Source organism: Astatotilapia calliptera, chromosome 18, assembly GCF_900246225.1.
Source record: "Astatotilapia calliptera chromosome 18, fAstCal1.2, whole genome shotgun sequence".
Lineage (NCBI taxonomy): Eukaryota > Metazoa > Chordata > Actinopteri > Cichliformes > Cichlidae > Astatotilapia > Astatotilapia calliptera.
Genome location: NC_039319.1, coordinates 13611555 through 13627625, shown reverse-complemented (window position 1 = coordinate 13627625; position 16071 = coordinate 13611555). Strand labels below are relative to the sequence as shown.

The following is a 16071-nucleotide window of genomic DNA, read 5'->3' as shown; positions in this document are numbered from 1 at the left end:
AGTAGGCATATCATTATCCAAGTCTAACATAACGAGAAGACTTTACAAGAAAAAAAAAAGAAATCTAATCACCCTGTACTGGAATGACAAGAGTAAAAGAACGCTTTGGGAAAGGCTCACTCTATGAGCCCAGTATACTAAAAAAGCACAATTTCTTTAAAAAAAAAATGTGTTGGAATGAGCATAGTTAACATTCATAATGGAAGACAAGTCTCTAATGATAGAACAGAAGACAGAAGCAGGTGGATACATGGATACATGTTTCTGAGACTGGGATACAAATGAGCTCAAAACAGTAGGTGATCGAACTGGCAGCCAGAGCAAGGAGAAACTGGAGAACTATGGCAAATAGCCAACAGACATAAGAGGCCACTATGTGGGTGGGTTGCAGGTAGGGAGGACAGGGTATTGAGAGGAGGAAAAGGCAGGCGAGACCACTCTGGAGGTCTACCAGGAGAAGCAGAGCAGACAGGCAGTTCAAGTTAAGAAGATGGAAGCAGCCTGGAGGCTGAGCATGTAGGCTGGACTGCTCAAGTGCAGCCTAGGATCAGGAGCACAGGGGTACTAGATATCTCGTGTGCACCTCAAGAGCTGACGCAGACTATTAACTGGACCAAAGACGGGCATCGGGTAAAGCTGACCTTGAAGAAGGAGCAGGTTAGGGGTCAGTATGAAGTGCTATTAATCTCCAAGGAACTGTTAATAGTAAAGATATAGCTCCTTCTGTATATGCTGATGTTACCTCCTTAAGAAACAGGACACAGGAGATTAGATTAGGAAGCTTGAGTAATGAAGCTTACAATATGCCTGTGTTCAACAAGGTAGCGCTGTATTCACTCATCTGGCTGCATTCATGGGAATTCAGGCTGCTAGTATATTCTTTAAATCACTTCTGCTTTCCCACACTGGCAACATCAATTCTGTCATTGTCACTTTCACCGAATATTTTACTGGCCCACATTCTGTGAGCCAATCGTTATCCTACTTCCTACAATTGTTGGACGTTTTGCCATGTAGCTTCATCAGTGTCCTTCAAATAATCTCTCAATTGAAGTAAAAGATTGAAGGTAATCAGATAAGATGGAAGTGAACAAGTGGTTAAATATACCCTGAAATGACTGATGGAAAAGTAATAGGTCATAATGAGAGAGGAACAGAGAATCACATTAAAATAAAAAAATAAAGAAAACAAAAAAGCAACTAGGCCTAGGGGAGACCGGGGATAGTTGTAACGTGGGTCAGTTGTAACACTTCCAATTTCTTCAATCAGGGCTAAGTTTCAAATGATGTGACTCATCCTGTGCATGCCCAATTCAGTTCTGCTATCACATGTGAAAAATCAGCACATTTTGTCAAACACAGACAATTTAACACAAAAAAAAGTAATTTGTATGCCAAAAAGTAAGTTTTTCTACTTTATTTCAATTTGTAATAGCATTATCTGCTTTGCAGTTAAACTCATCAAACTTAAATTGTGTTATTTGTATGTCTATGGGGATATATTCTGTGTAGGTCTTTAGTGCTAATGTTTTAGCCGTTGGCTGTAATGTTAGCTAGTTCATGGCTATAGGAGTCTGGGTCAGTTGTAACAGCAACAGTCTGGGTTAGTTGTAACAATAATGCAGATGTTACAACTTACCACACTATTACTTTAACTTATATTAAACAAGTTGGGGCAACGACATCAGCAGAGAGAGGTTCACTGGTCGCTTTTGTATATGCGGTTAATGCCATTGGCAACACAATTCCTCCACTGTTTGTGTTCCCACACATACATTATGCAGACCACTGTGTCAGAGATGGACCAGTAGGAAGTACTGGTAATGGAAATAAATCAGGATGGGTGCAAGAAACAGATTTCCTCATCTTTCTGAAGCACTTTGCAAACCACACCAAGGTAAGCCATGATAAAAAGTAATGGAATTGCGATGCTGGTGAACAACTACATTTTTTCAGCTTCATTGTTATGTTCAAAATTGGTGCAAGAGTTGTAGGTTCTAATGCCCACTGAGCCAATGAGGCCAAACTCAAGGAAGACCAACCAAAATTAATGAAATATTCAGTTGCAGAAATTTCCATAATTTGTCTTTTTTGGGGGGTTGGAATATGTTCAAAAGCTAGATTTCTGCATTCTGTCACACACACACACACACAGCTACACAAATGGCTCTAAGTGCATTCATGTGTTGAATAAACAAAGATTACATGTTAATGTTTTCTTAGTACCCTTATTTCATTGTGTTACATTTTACCCCAGGATATGTTACAACTAACCCAGACTATGGGGTTAATTGTAACATTTCACTCTTCGTGTTTGAGACCATACCATGCAATGGGTAATTGTTCTGCAGAGAAAATAGCTGCACTATTTAATAGCAGAGACATGAAAATACTTTGCATTACATTTTGAATCCACTACCTTAAAAGAGCTTCAATTTACAGACAGAAATGTCAAAAATGTTACAACTATCCCCGGTCTCCCCTACTCCAGGAAACAACAATTAAACATCAGTCAAGCACAAAATTAACTTACAGCAGTGCTTAATCTGTAACTCAAAATACTGGCAATACATTAACAGTGAACAAGTGAATACACTAAGAGAATGTACCTGCTTTCTAACTGTCTATAATTCAATACATCCTTCAAACGTTAGACACAAACCACCATAAAAGAAGCCTAAAAGTGGTTATGGGAAAAGTGAGGCTTTCTCTACATTGACACCTACTGGCCACTTTTTGCTTTGCTATTGTCACTACTACCACTGATTCAAAACAACAGCCACCTCAAGGTGGTTCAATTGTCAGATAAAGATCCAAAAATATTAGATATAGGCCCAAAAAGCCCTTTGAGCAAGCACTTGGCGACAGCAGAAAGGAAAAACTCCCTTTTAACGGGAAGAAAGTTCAGTAGAACCAGCCTCAGGGTGCTGCAGGAAAAAGAGGCAAAATATAGGAGAGAGAGCTAGAGTTGAATCATTTCTAGATAAAGATTGCACAACTCTAAACAAAGTAACATATAGACCAACGACTGCAGGAACCAGCATGTGAGCAGACACATCCTTAAATTTGCCAACGACACCGCCATCATTAGTCTGCTAAATACTGAGAATAACACTGAGAATTCCAAGGACGTGGTGATCAGTCTCAGAAAGCCCCCTCACCCTCGACTGCAGAGCAACATCAAGAGTAAAGCTACTGAACAGGTGGAACAATATAAATAGCTTGGAATGGTCATTGATAATAATTGAAAATTTGACACTAATGTGGAAGCAGTGGTCAAGAAGCGCTAGCAACACCTCACATTTTTGAGGAAGTTGCATGTTTTCAACGTCAACAGAATTATGATAACTCTTTCATTGAATCAGTTTTACCATTTTCAGCTATTTCCTGGCTTGAAAAGGAACAAAGTGAAAGTAGCCAGTAAAGTTACAGGTCTCCCACAGACCACACTGCCTGCTGTATATGAGCAGCAGGTAGCGCGAAAGGCCAGAGCTATTGTTGAGAGCCAGACTCTCCCCCTGCACAGAGAATCTGAACTGCTTCCTTCAGGCTGCAGATACAGAACACCAAGAGTAAGGTGTAACAGGACCAAAAACTCTTTTGTTTCCAGTAAAATAGCAGTCCTAAATCGGTTTGTGATACCTCTACATTACCTTGTACCATTTTTGTGTTTTTACAAATTTTTACTGGATAAAAAAAAAAAAATCACTGATTGTGTATCATTTTTCATATTTTTTATAATGTGGATGTGAATGATTTCTCGAGAGCCAGTCTGTAAACCAGACTGGGTGCGTATTGTGTTACGTTTACTCTGATAACCACACAGGTTTTGTGGGTTTGATTGTCTACGCCATTTGCTGCGTGTAGCCAAATAATCGCAGGATTTTTTTCTTTATGGTGAAATGAATTGCAAATGAATGTATTGTGTATGAATGAGTGAAAAATCAAATAAGAATGTCCTACGTATAGGACAATTCAAAAAGCATGTTCTACAACCACTGCTTTGAATCCTTGTCAAGATCCATTTTTTAAGGGTCTTTATTAGGGTGACATCACTATCACTAGGCAACGGGAAGACCTTGAAAATATATACTGCACAAAATAAGACAAAAGGTTAATATTGCTAGCTCTGTTTTCTTAAAGATTATTTATTTGGGACATTTTTGCCTTTAATGGACAGCTAATTCAAAGCTAATTTTATTGTCATCTCAGCCAAATACACATATGCAAAAAGACAACATTACAAAGCTCCAACAAACAAAACCAGATATTGTTCCAATAGTCCAAGTACAAAAAAAGAAAATGCAAAACAAATACTCCAAAAATATGTTTCTTTTATTACACATAGTATGGAATGAGATTTGAATTGACCAAAGATGTCCTGGTTGTATGCAAGTACTGTGCAAGACACACACACAACAGTGCTTGTTCTACTTTACTAATTCAGCTTTGATATGATTTTTTGGATACGTATGCATGGAGAAGCTGACGCACCGGACCTTCATCGGCTCATCACGCCGCTCTGCATAAGTAGTACTGGGTCCTGAGTGTTGTTGTTATTGTGGGTGATGTGTCCGGCTGGCAGCGGGAGAGCTGCAGCCGAGTGTGTACAGCAACCGTGGTGAAATAATCAAGTATGCTGAAAAGCATGAACATGTCATCAGGTCTGCCGTGGTTTGTTACAATCGATTATGTGAAAATAAACTTTTTTTCTTCTTTTTAGCAGACCTGTAGTACAGTGGATTGTTGACAACAGAAACACACCTGCTTGCTTTGCTGATGTCCATTAATCATGAACTATTGCTCAACCTTTGATCAGGCCATCAAACAACAGGACAGGCCATCACTCAAAGACTTTAATTAGTGGTGAAGATAAAGGGAAGCTGGGGACAAACTAAAGGGCTTAAAAGCAGTCTGTTGTACTAAATTGATGTTTAAACAAAACCACCCAAAAAGAAACACTTTTTGTTTCTGTGTGTGTCTCGTTGTATATAACTAAAATATATGATGATTTAAAAAAAAAAAAAAAATCAATATAATTACTTGCTGAATTATAATTGCATGAGATTTTTTTCTAGATGCTTCAAATTTACCGTCATTTTATTTGATCAGTTTTGAAACTTTTCGATTTCGTAATCTGTCCCAGCAGCACATCACAATTCTTGACAACAACTGTGCGATCAGATGGAAAAACAAGCTCATTAGAGATGCGGAATGACATACACTTTGTCAGTCCCAACACCGCTGTCACCACAGTGACACACTCATGTAATTAAGACACACTGGGTGCAAGGGAGCTTGTCTTTTCCCCTGCTAAATACTCATTAGAGGCACCTTTAAGGGTAATGTTAGCCTGTGTTGCAAAGCTGAGGGAAATGAGCTGACAAAACAGAGAGCTCCATGAGCTGTCATCTGATTTCTCCTGCACCAAGACCCTGAAGAGAACAAGGAAAAGCAGTCTTAAGAAACAGAGTCCACCATTTTAGCTAATGATTTTTGCACCAGCATGGTTCCATATCAAAGACGCAAAACTAGTTTGGTGAGAGTAAGGTCAGCAAGGAAAACAAATATAATCCTTTTGATTAGAGGCAGACATCTTTCACATCCTAGACATCATTGCACCGACAGACCAAAGCGACTAATCTGCGTTATATGGACACAGCGTGAAAACCACAGCAGTTCTGCACTTTATGAAAAAGTCACGTCCAGTTTCTTCACAATTTGGAGACAGAGCAGACTGTGCAAGCTGTGGAGCAGTGGCCACAAAGGAAGCAGAATTTGGACTGCATGACCGAAAAATCCTCAGTGTTGGCAGGAGAAACAAAAATTAATATTTGCTTAATAGTTATCAAATACTAAACTGAATACTTTAAAACTAGAGTTAGTAAACAGACAGAATTTTTTGATACTTTTTAACTACTGCTTTTCCTACTAAATAACAGCAAACAGCTTTGATTAAACCATTTAATACTTTTGAGACAGTAAGGAGAGATTATAACTGACTATTAAAAGTTTAACCACAAATGGTGTGAAGTTGAGACACCACTTTTTAATGTGAATACCCCTCCCTGACTTACACACTTGCATACAGATAAATGCACATTAGATGCACAGTGGGGAGCAATGACAGTTTAGTGTTGCTAACTTTTCCACTGAACATCAGCTACATGTAAAGTAGTCTGTGGTTCCTAATTAATCCCTTCTCTCTTCATCTTTTCCTTGCACTCAACAGTGACACAGAGCTGCGAGGATGAAAGATTAGAACATACACTCCCCAGACATTTTATTAGGTGCATCTGTTCAACTGCCCATTAATGGAAATATCAAATCAGCTGATATCATAGTGGCGACTATGATGCAAACATGGTCAAGATGACCAGCTGAAGGTCGAAATGACCACCAAAACAAGGAAGAAAGATGATTTAAGAGAAACTGATTTGAGTATTTCAAAAACTGCTGCGCTACCAGGATTTTCTTTAATAACCATCTCTAGGGTTTATAGAGAAAAGAGAAGATTTTTAGTAAGCAGCAGTTATCTGGGTAAAAATGCCTTTTTGATGCCAAAGGTCAGATAAGATTGGCTAGACTGCTTCAAGGTGATAGTAAGGCAACAATAATGCAAGCAACCACTCAATCCCACCAAGCCATACAGACAAGCATTTGATGAACACAAAGCATGTTCATGACATAAAGCAGAACAGAAGCCTAGAACAGAAAACTGAGGCTGTAACCAAAAGTGGACGAGAGAAGACTGGAAAGCATTGTGTGGACTGATAAGTCTCAATTTCTGCTGCAACATTCAGATGGCAGTGTCAGAATATATGAGTATGAATCCATCCTGCCTCGTATCAACAGTTCAGACTGGTGGTGGGGAGTGTAATGGTGTGGGAGGTCATTTTTTAGCACAACTGGGTATTGTTGCTGACCCTTTATGAGCATAGTGTACAAATCTTCTGATGACTTCCTGCAGCAGTATAACGCGCCATGTCACAGAGCTCAAAACATCTCGAACTGGTTTTCTTGAAAAACAGAGCAGGATGTGGGAGAACAGAAGACTCATAATCATACCTGCACCAACTGTGTGAAGTCATCATGTCAATATGTCCGAAATATCTGATTAGTGTTTCAAGGCCTTTTTTGAATCTATGCCATGAAAAATTAAGATAGTTCTGAAGGCAAGAGCGGGTCAAACTCAGTACAATCAAGGTGTACCTAATGAAGTGGTAGGCGAGTGTACATTTAAATTAAAGGCCACATTAAAGTTAAATAAAAGCGTTATATTTTCCAAGAATTTCTTGTCCATAAACAAAAAATATATATCACAGTAATTACTTATGGACTTCTACATTTGGAAGCGAGTGATTTCTTCTTTAATTAGAATGTCATTATAGGAAAATCAGCTTTTTTCACGCTGCTCAGAAAAGTGTCCGATTATGTGGATTTAGGAATGAAATTAAGATAAGATAAGATAACCTTTATTAGTCCCACACGTGGGAAATTTGTTTTGTCGCAGCAGGAAGTGGACAGTGCAAAAGTTATGAGGCAAAAATTAGAATACAATAAGAATAAATACAGTACACAAATGTACAGAATAGAATAAAATAAAATAAATATACAATAAGATAAAAATAGAATACAAATACAAATACTATATACAACTGAGTAAAAATACAACGATGACAGAAAGGATTATTGCACTTGGTATTATTGCATATGTATGGATGTGTGTGCTTGATCAGTTAAAGTCTTTATTATGGAGTCTGACAGCAGTGGGGAGGAAAGACCTGCGAAATCTCTCCGTCTCCATTATATCTTAACACATGAAGAAAAAATCTCGGATAAAAACATGTCAATAATTTCTTGCTACTCTTCTACAAATCACGTTAAATCTTTTAAAACCTACAATCTTAAATGCAACTTGACTCCTTTATGTAATATGACTGATGTATGCTACAACAGCAGCTCCACCCCCTTTAACACCACTTTAAATCTTATGACCTATTTTTTGTGCTAGTCATAAAATCCGAAGGGTAATTGCAGTTCTTCAACATCAGATGCACGTGACTGTATGACTGGCTGTAAAATAATTCCTGGAACACGTGTTGCGTAGTAATGGTAAAAGCTGTTTTGGTACTGATGTGTCCATATTAATCATAGGGTGTGTTTGTCTGTGTGTGGTCTCATCTAGCCATGCTCTAAAGACCCAATATAAAACCTCTGCAGTCCCTTAACATTATAACTAGGCACTCTGATACTGAAGGGATCCAACCAGATAAGCATGATACTAAGGTTGGTGCTTATTTTATTTTTATTTTTTTGCCGTGTGCGTTTTGTTTTGTTTTCCCCCTCAGGAGGTAGCACTTGAGTGCACAGTCAGGCAGGAGACTCTTCAGCACACATAAACGTCACTGGGGATCAGGAAGGAAACTCAGCGGGAGTCTACACTGTCATATGGTCATGGAAACTGCCCAAAACAGGTGATATTTAAGGAGCCAACCAGGGAGAGGAATTTCCCTCGAGGACAGATATGCGAGGAGTTGTAACTGGAGATGGCAGCGGTAGAGCAAGGTGAAGATGCAGATTCACACTCGTCTGCAGAGCTGAGTAGGCATTAACCAGACAACACAAGCAGCTTCAGCAAGACTTTGTACATTTGTGCATGCTGTATATCTCAGCTGAAACACACAACTGCCAAACTGCAGGGTTAACATAAAATGATAGGACTGTTAGTTTTGTTTATTTCAGTCGGGGGGGCATCTCAAACATCAAAGAGATGCTTTGGTAGTGGAGATATGCTGCATTGAGCCTGGTCTTCAAAGAGCTCAGCATTCATTCGGTGAATACCTTTTGTCAGCAGGATATTCACACGATCCTCTGAAGTGACCAGTTGCTCTCATCTATTTTTAAAAAAAATCCATGAAATGAACCACAGACATCTGCAGTATAAAGTAACACAAAAGCCAGGATGCCCCCCCCCACCCCACCACACCACACACAGAGAGATGTTGCTTTCACATGAAATGAACCTGAGAAATTCTATTAATGAAATAGCTAACCTGATCTATGGAGCGGTCACTTACTTTTACTGGCATTCATCAAAACATCATTCCCACCTTTCAACAGAGTGTGCAGTACATGGCACTCATGACCAAACCTCAGTGATTACTGCATGTCAGTGGTTTTCTAAGAACAGCTCTAGATACTTATTATTAAATACAAGATGAACCTAACGCTTCCAAAGAAGAAGCAAAATGGCCACTATCAGTGCTATGGTGAATGTATGAAGCATGAGGAAATTGTATAATAACTATTATTAAAACCATTTTAATGACATAAGCCTTTCACAGTAGTCCTATTAGAAAGTCATGCTGCAAAACCCTGAATGCCAGACCTTTATGTGGAGTATTTATCTTGTGTCACTGCTTGTTTTAAAAAACTTCCACATCTGCTGCGTGTTACTCGACCCTTCTCAAAGATTACCTTTTGGCAAGAAAACCACAGGTGTAATCAATGACATTAATAAGTGCAGCTGCAATTTAAATTAGCATCCAAATGGTTCTGCTATTGTACACCTGGCTCATTAGGTCTCTTAATTGAACTGAGCCATCATTAATTTCACTACTTCCACCTGTGCTTCTCTGTGTCTTAAAGAGTGATAGAAGAAGTATTCAGATCCAGAACTCACTATATAGATTGGCTCCAGCTGCTGTCTAACTTTATATTATATAATATAATTATATATATTATATTTAATTAAGCGCTCTCTTTTATAAACTCCGTGTGTTTTGTAGTTGTCAAATAAGTGGAAAGCAAAATAATTCTGTGTGAAATTTGGAGAAGTTAAAGTGTACTTGCATAAATATAACTGGGTAAACTGTACTATGTGTGACTCTTAAAGTGGCATTAGTATGTGTTGTTCTCCACAACTTCTCCTTGTTATGTGCTATTATGTCGTAAAGCAATCGCATGCTGTGTAACTCACCGCTTTGTGGACTCTCGAAAGCCTTTTTCTTTGAACTCTGTTTGGCTCTGTCGGAGTCCTGTCTGCTCAGGACCTCGGACAGCGACTGCCGGGAGCTCTGCCGTGCGGTCTGGTTAGAAACGTTGAACCGTGTTGCCCTTTTCCTGTCTTTGCTATTGGCCCGGTCTGACTCCGGAGCGGACTGGCTTCTCTCCGGGTCATGTTTCTCCGGCTCTGAGCCGACTTTCACCAACGCGTTCCTCGTCCTAGTTAGAGCAGAAGTCACCGAACCCATCGCTAATTGAAAGTTAAACGTCTCAGTTGGAAACGGTTACTCTGAATTTCATTTTACCCAAAACCTGTTGAAAGTGGCCAACAGTGAAAAACATGTACTTCAGCTGTAAGCTTGGGACTTCATCGTAAAGTTACATTCAAAAGAAAGAAAACTCCGCACTTTGACCGGACCGTGTCTGCATCTTCCTCGTTTTCTGTTTCCTCCGAAAGACACGTCATCTAAAGTTCCTCCTCTGTCAACAAAAGCGCGGATCTCCCGGGACAGGGAGGCGAAAACAAGCGGCAACAATTAACCAGCAAGGTATCCCGAGCTGTTAAAACAGCTGCGCTGACATAAATGTTAATTGCATCATCACAAATTACCTGTAGATTCCCTTCGTCACAGGCGACTTTAGTCCTATCTGCGAAAAGTGATCGCGAGATTTGGGCGTGGTCAAGAAAATGAAATTGTAGTTCCTGGCTACTTCAATTATTAACCGGAGGGAAGAGGGGTGCAGTTGTCTCAATCACTGGCAAACAGCAGTTAAAAAAAGTAGGCGATGTACTTACTTATTTATTTGTGTATTACATTTGCAGCAGCATTTCTATCAGTTTTTAATTAGAACCATGGGGCAATGATTGTTACACTAAGTTTAACTTTTACTAATTAATTTAAGTGCAAATAAGCTACATAGTAACCAACTATGTTTCTAAGATGAAATTAACACTTATTCAAACATATTATATGTTTGTGATGGAAGACCAACACACATGGTTAGGGAAGCATCAGTGTCACAGTGAAAAAAAAGTCTGCTGCAGGAGTCTGGGTACTTAATGCACTGAAATCAGTTGACCTCATTATACTTGCGCCACATTGACCCCGTTGAAAAACTATTATGTAACACTGTGGCTGAATGAGATTGTGACGGAGTGACCCGTCTCAAGGCAGAGTCCGCTGAGTATGGCACCGCCACCATTAGATCACCACCATTAGTTCGATTTGGCACCCGGGGCGGCGTATCTTTCTGACGACCGAGTAGAGGAATAAAAGGGGTGAGGAGCAAGTTGTGAGCCGCATCGGGGGTGGCTAGATTTTGGTTCCCACTTACTTGTTAAGGGCGTCGGTCGGGGGGACGTGCGGGGGATCGCCAATCGTGCAGGGTGACGCAAGCCGATGGTATGGGGGTGTGGGGTTTAAATAATGAGTTCACGTGTGTCTGGACCGTCATGAGAATGGCCTCATTACGTGGGCCGTTAATGGGTATATGAAGTCGGGTAGACTGCCGGGGAAATAGTTGAGAGCCTGTATCAATGTATATGTTTTGCGAGTGTATAATGAAAAAGAAATTCTGGGGGAGGGAGACGGGGATTAAAGTTAGAATAAAGAATTGGTGGTGACGCCAAGGGGGAGGGGTTACGGGATATAAGAGACGGCGAGCCGGATATGAAGGGGGGTGTGTGTTGTAACATACAGGCTGTGTAGCGTGGCTCTCAGTTTTATGTCTTTGCAACCATCTTTTTATGCACTGGGGAGGCCGTTTCAAATAAAGTATCCACACTAATACCTTACCGACTACGCCTGTGTTTGTCCGGGAGAGGTCTGGAAGGGGACCCCGTGACATATGGTGTCAGAAGTGGGATGGCTAGTCGGAAGAGGAAAACGCGCCTCCCAGCGAAGCGCACAGGGCTGCGGTCCCAGCAGCATGAGCTTCCGGGGGAGAAGACAGCAGAGGAGCTGGCGTGGGACACAGTGCCGGCGTCATCTTCTTCAGCAGAGGAGGAGGAGATTTCCGGCAGGATTGGTCCGGAGTTGCCTACAACCTCGACCGCAGCACGTGATGGAGAACTGATTGCGATGATGAGGGACTTCCTGGCGGGACAGCAAAGGAGAGAGACGGTGTTATTGGCAGAACTCAGGGGGCTGAGGACCGTTCCCTCTCCTAATGCGCTGTTGCCGGCGGATGCAGCTAGTCAGCAGAGCTCAGGGCAAGTGTTAGCGGGAGCTAGCACTACGGCCGCTACGGCTACACCGAGCACGGTAACAGCGAGTAGCCCCAGGATGGTGCTGCCTACCCCGGCCCGGCAGCGAGAATCCCGGCCGTCGTTGCTGGAGGAACCGGCTCGCCAGTCCCTGGCAACGACAAGCAGCTTCGACCAGACGGGCGGAGAGTGGAGGCGATCGGAGGGGCCAAAGATTCCACCGTACCAGATGGGGGAAGATATTGAGAACTATTTGTTGCGCTTTGAGCGAGTGGCCAGAACCTGGAGATGGCCGGAGAATGAATGGGCCTGTCGGCTAGTTCCGTTGCTAGCGGGGAAGGCGTTGGAGGCCTATACCGCAATGGATGAAGAAAGAGCCCACTGTTATGAGGATTTAAAAGCTGCCTTGTTAGTTAAATTTGACATTTCCCCGGAGACGTATCGGCAGCGGTTTCGCTCTAATATTATTCCACCTGGGGAGAGCCCCACCGAGACGTACTACCGGCTGAAAGGACTGTACCGGCGCTGGCTTCGACCAGAGCAGCATACGAAGGACGAGATGGGAGAAGCGATTATTTTGGAGCAGCTAATTCGAGTTCTTCCAGGGGAGGTGAGGACCTGGGTGAGGGAGCATGAGCCCGCGGACGGACTGGCCGCAGCCAAGTTGGTGACGCAGTATTTCAATGCGCGGAGAGGAGCGGCCCCGGTCCGCTCAGCTGGGACGCCACAGCGATCGTCCCCGCAATCCGCGGGTCTGCCGAAGCGGGAGAGTAACCCCGAGCCATCCGGGGCCCCCAAGGTATCCACTCTACGAGGAGCGGGTAAGGACTTTCTTTGTTATTACTGCCAGCAGCCAGGCCATAAAGCCTCGGTGTGCCCCATCCGGAAGGCCAAAGTCACTGGGGCCTGCTATGCACCTCGGCTGGAGGCGGAACCAACAAAGGTCCAGCCAGCTGAGGGGCAACGCTATAAAACTATAAGGGTAAATGGGCAGCAGGTTACTGCTTTGCTGGACACTGGTAGTTTTATGTCATTAATTAAGCAAAGCTTGGTACCAGTGAACTGTGTGGACTATAGTCGACAAGAAGAAGTGTTATGTGTGCATGGTGACAAACATCCCTACCCAAAGGTGGAAATAACAGTGACTATTAATGACCAGCCATATTTATTGTCTGTTGGGGTGGTACAGAATTTGCCGGTAGAGGTTATTCTGGGGATGGATGTGCCTGTGCTTATGGATTTGTTGCAAGAAAAAGAAGAGCGGGACACAGAGACAAAAGGGAGGGAATCGGGGAATGTTCAAATGAAGGTGTTAGGCCCAGTGGTCACTAGGGCCCAGGCGAAGGCGGGATGCCAACCCCTGCCAGACTTGGACAGTAGTCTGTGCGAGGGTGGCACGAAAGGGCCGAGAAAATCTCGTCGCCAACGCCGCTTTGAGAAGCAGCTATGGTCCCAGGGACCGGGCAATAAGAACATGAAATGGGATGTACCTGAAAATATTTCTGTGTTGCAAAGGGAGGATGAGACGTTGGAAGTGTTGTTTGCTAATGTGCCTGAAGGGGGAACAGGGAAATGGGGAGGAAAAGAGAAGTTTGTGGTTGAGAAAAATGTGTTGTATGCAGTTGATGGGGACCACCAGCGGCTTGTGATCCCTGCTAGTTGTAGGCCTCTCATTCTGCATTTAGCTCATACCCTCCCCTGGGCAGGCCATTTGGGTCGCCAAAAAACCTATTTACGGGTTAGTACGCGTTTCTTTTGGCCGTCAATGTATACGGATGTACAGAAGTACTGTCGTGCATGCCCTGTGTGTCAGAAAACTTGCCCAGCGCGCAAATCGGATCGGGCTCTGCTACAACCCTTGCCGGTCATCTCTATCCCCTTCCGTAGGGTAGCTATGGACATTGTGGGTCCGTTAGTAAAAAGTGGTCGGGGTTATCAGTACATATTGGTGGTGTGTGATTACGCGACCCGTTTCCCAGAGGCGTTTCCGTTGCGAGCGATCACAGCCGCTAATGTTCTGCGCGCACTGATACAGTTGTTTTCTCGGGTGGGGATACCTGATGAGATTTTGACCGACCAAGGGACTAACTTTACGTCGAAGTTAATGCAGCTCTTCCACACTCAGTTAGGCGTTTCGGCCATCAAGACGTCACCGTACCATCCACAGACAGATGGGTTGGTGGAGAGGTTTAATCAGACTCTCAAACGGATGTTACAGAAGTTTGTGTCAGACACGGGAAAAGATTGGGACCAGTGGTTACCCTTTCTTTTGTTCGCGTATAGAGAGGTTCCACAGGCGTCCACGGGGTTCTCCCCCTTTGAGTTACTGTATGGGTGGGAGGTACAGGGGCCGCTTGATCTCGTTCGAAAGGGGTGGGAGTCTTCGACCGTGGCTCCAAATGAGAAAGGGGTGGTGCAGTTTGTGCTGGAGATGAGAGAGCGGTTGGAGCGGTACCAGGCCGAGGCCGAAGCCAATCTGCGGGATGCTCAACGAAGCCAGAAGATCTGGTATGACCAACAGGCCCGGCAACGTGAGTTTCAGCCCGGACAAAAGGTGCTGTTACTTCTCCCTTCTTCCAACAGTAAACTGCTGGCGAAATGGCAAGGGCCCTATATCGTGCTTCGCCGAATGGGACCAGTGACGTATGAGATCCATCATCCGGGAAAAAAGAAACCGAAACAAACCTACCATGTGAACCTCCTGAAGGAATGGGTGGAGCAGCCCCGTCCGGCTCCGAGGGAGGCACTGATGGCCAGGGTGGTGCAAGGAGGAGGACAGAGTGAACCTGAGCAGGCTACGAATCCAAGGTCTCCGGTATTGACTCATCTGACCTCACAGCAGGCTGCGGAGCTACTGAAAATTCTGCAGGAGACGCCTTCGCTGTGTTCCGTTAACCCAGGTCGGACTACCTTGGTTGAACACGTGATCCGGCTAAAAGAGGGACAGCCCATCCGGCAACGGCCCTATCGGGTTCCGCAACACTTGGTGGAGAAGCTGCGACAGGAGGTGGAGAAGATGCTGGAGCTTGGAGTGATCGAGCCGTCCTGCTCCGAATGGTGCAGCCCGGTGGTCATTATCTTCAAAAAGGATGGCTCTTTACGCATCTGCATCGACTTTCGAAAGCTAAATGCCATCTCCGAGTTTGATGCGTACCCCATGCCGCGAATTGAGGATTTACTGGAGAAGATTGGGGCTGCCCAGTATATCACCACTTTGGACTTGTGCAAAGGCTACTGGCAGGTGCCACTGGAGGAGACGTCGAGGCCGTACACTGCTTTCAGGACCCCTGCCGGGCTCTTCCAGTTTACCGTGATGCCCTTTGGCCTACATGGGGCACCGGCTACCTTCCAAAGGCTGATGGACAAGTTGTTACAGGGCTGTGACGGTTATAGCGCCGCCTACCTGGATGATGTCGTCATCTTCAGCCACACGTGGGAGGAGCATATGCAGCATTTGTCGGAGGTCTTGGGAAGAATTCATAAGGCCGGGCTGACTCTGAACCCCTCGAAGTGTGAATGGGCGCGGCAGGAGACTCGCTACTTGGGCTACCAGGTGGGACGAGGAGAGGTGCGACCGCAGCTGGATAAGGTGGAAGCTATCCAGAATTGTCCTCGGCCTCGCACCAAGAAGGAGGTGCGGGCTTTCCTGGGACTGGTTGGTTGGTACCGAAGGTTTGTGCCCCAGTTTGCAACAATGGCGGCGCCGCTGACGACATTACTGGGGAAGAACCAACGAAATCCGGTCATATGGACCGCAGCATGTGAACAGGCGTTCCAGGGACTGAAAACTTGCCTGTGTTCGACCCCCGTGCTCTGGAGTCCGGACTTTAAGAAGCAGTTTTTGGTCCAGGTGGATG

General features: G+C 43.8%; 1 protein-coding gene across 6 annotated transcripts in view; it reads right to left on the bottom strand.

Annotated features, from left to right (window-relative positions):
* The window catches only part of pde1cb (phosphodiesterase 1C, calmodulin-dependent b), a 116414-nt gene extending 105779 nt beyond the window's left edge, over nt 1-10635 (bottom strand). For 2 of the 6 annotated variants that reach the window (XM_026151003.1, XM_026151004.1), the window contains exons 1-2: nt 10416-10588; nt 9983-10227 (exon numbers count right to left, since the gene is read on the bottom strand). In XM_026151003.1, coding sequence (XP_026006788.1) covers nt 9983-10227; nt 10416-10474 — 304 coding nt within the window. In that variant the 5' untranslated portion in view covers nt 10475-10588. Of the gene's footprint in view, nt 1-9982; nt 10228-10313; nt 10321-10415; nt 10591-10618 lie in introns of those variants that run through there. The other 4 variants (XM_026151005.1, XM_026151014.1, XM_026151007.1 and 1 more) reach the window with 4 other exon arrangements.
* Between the last annotated feature and the right edge of the window lie 5436 nt (nt 10636-16071).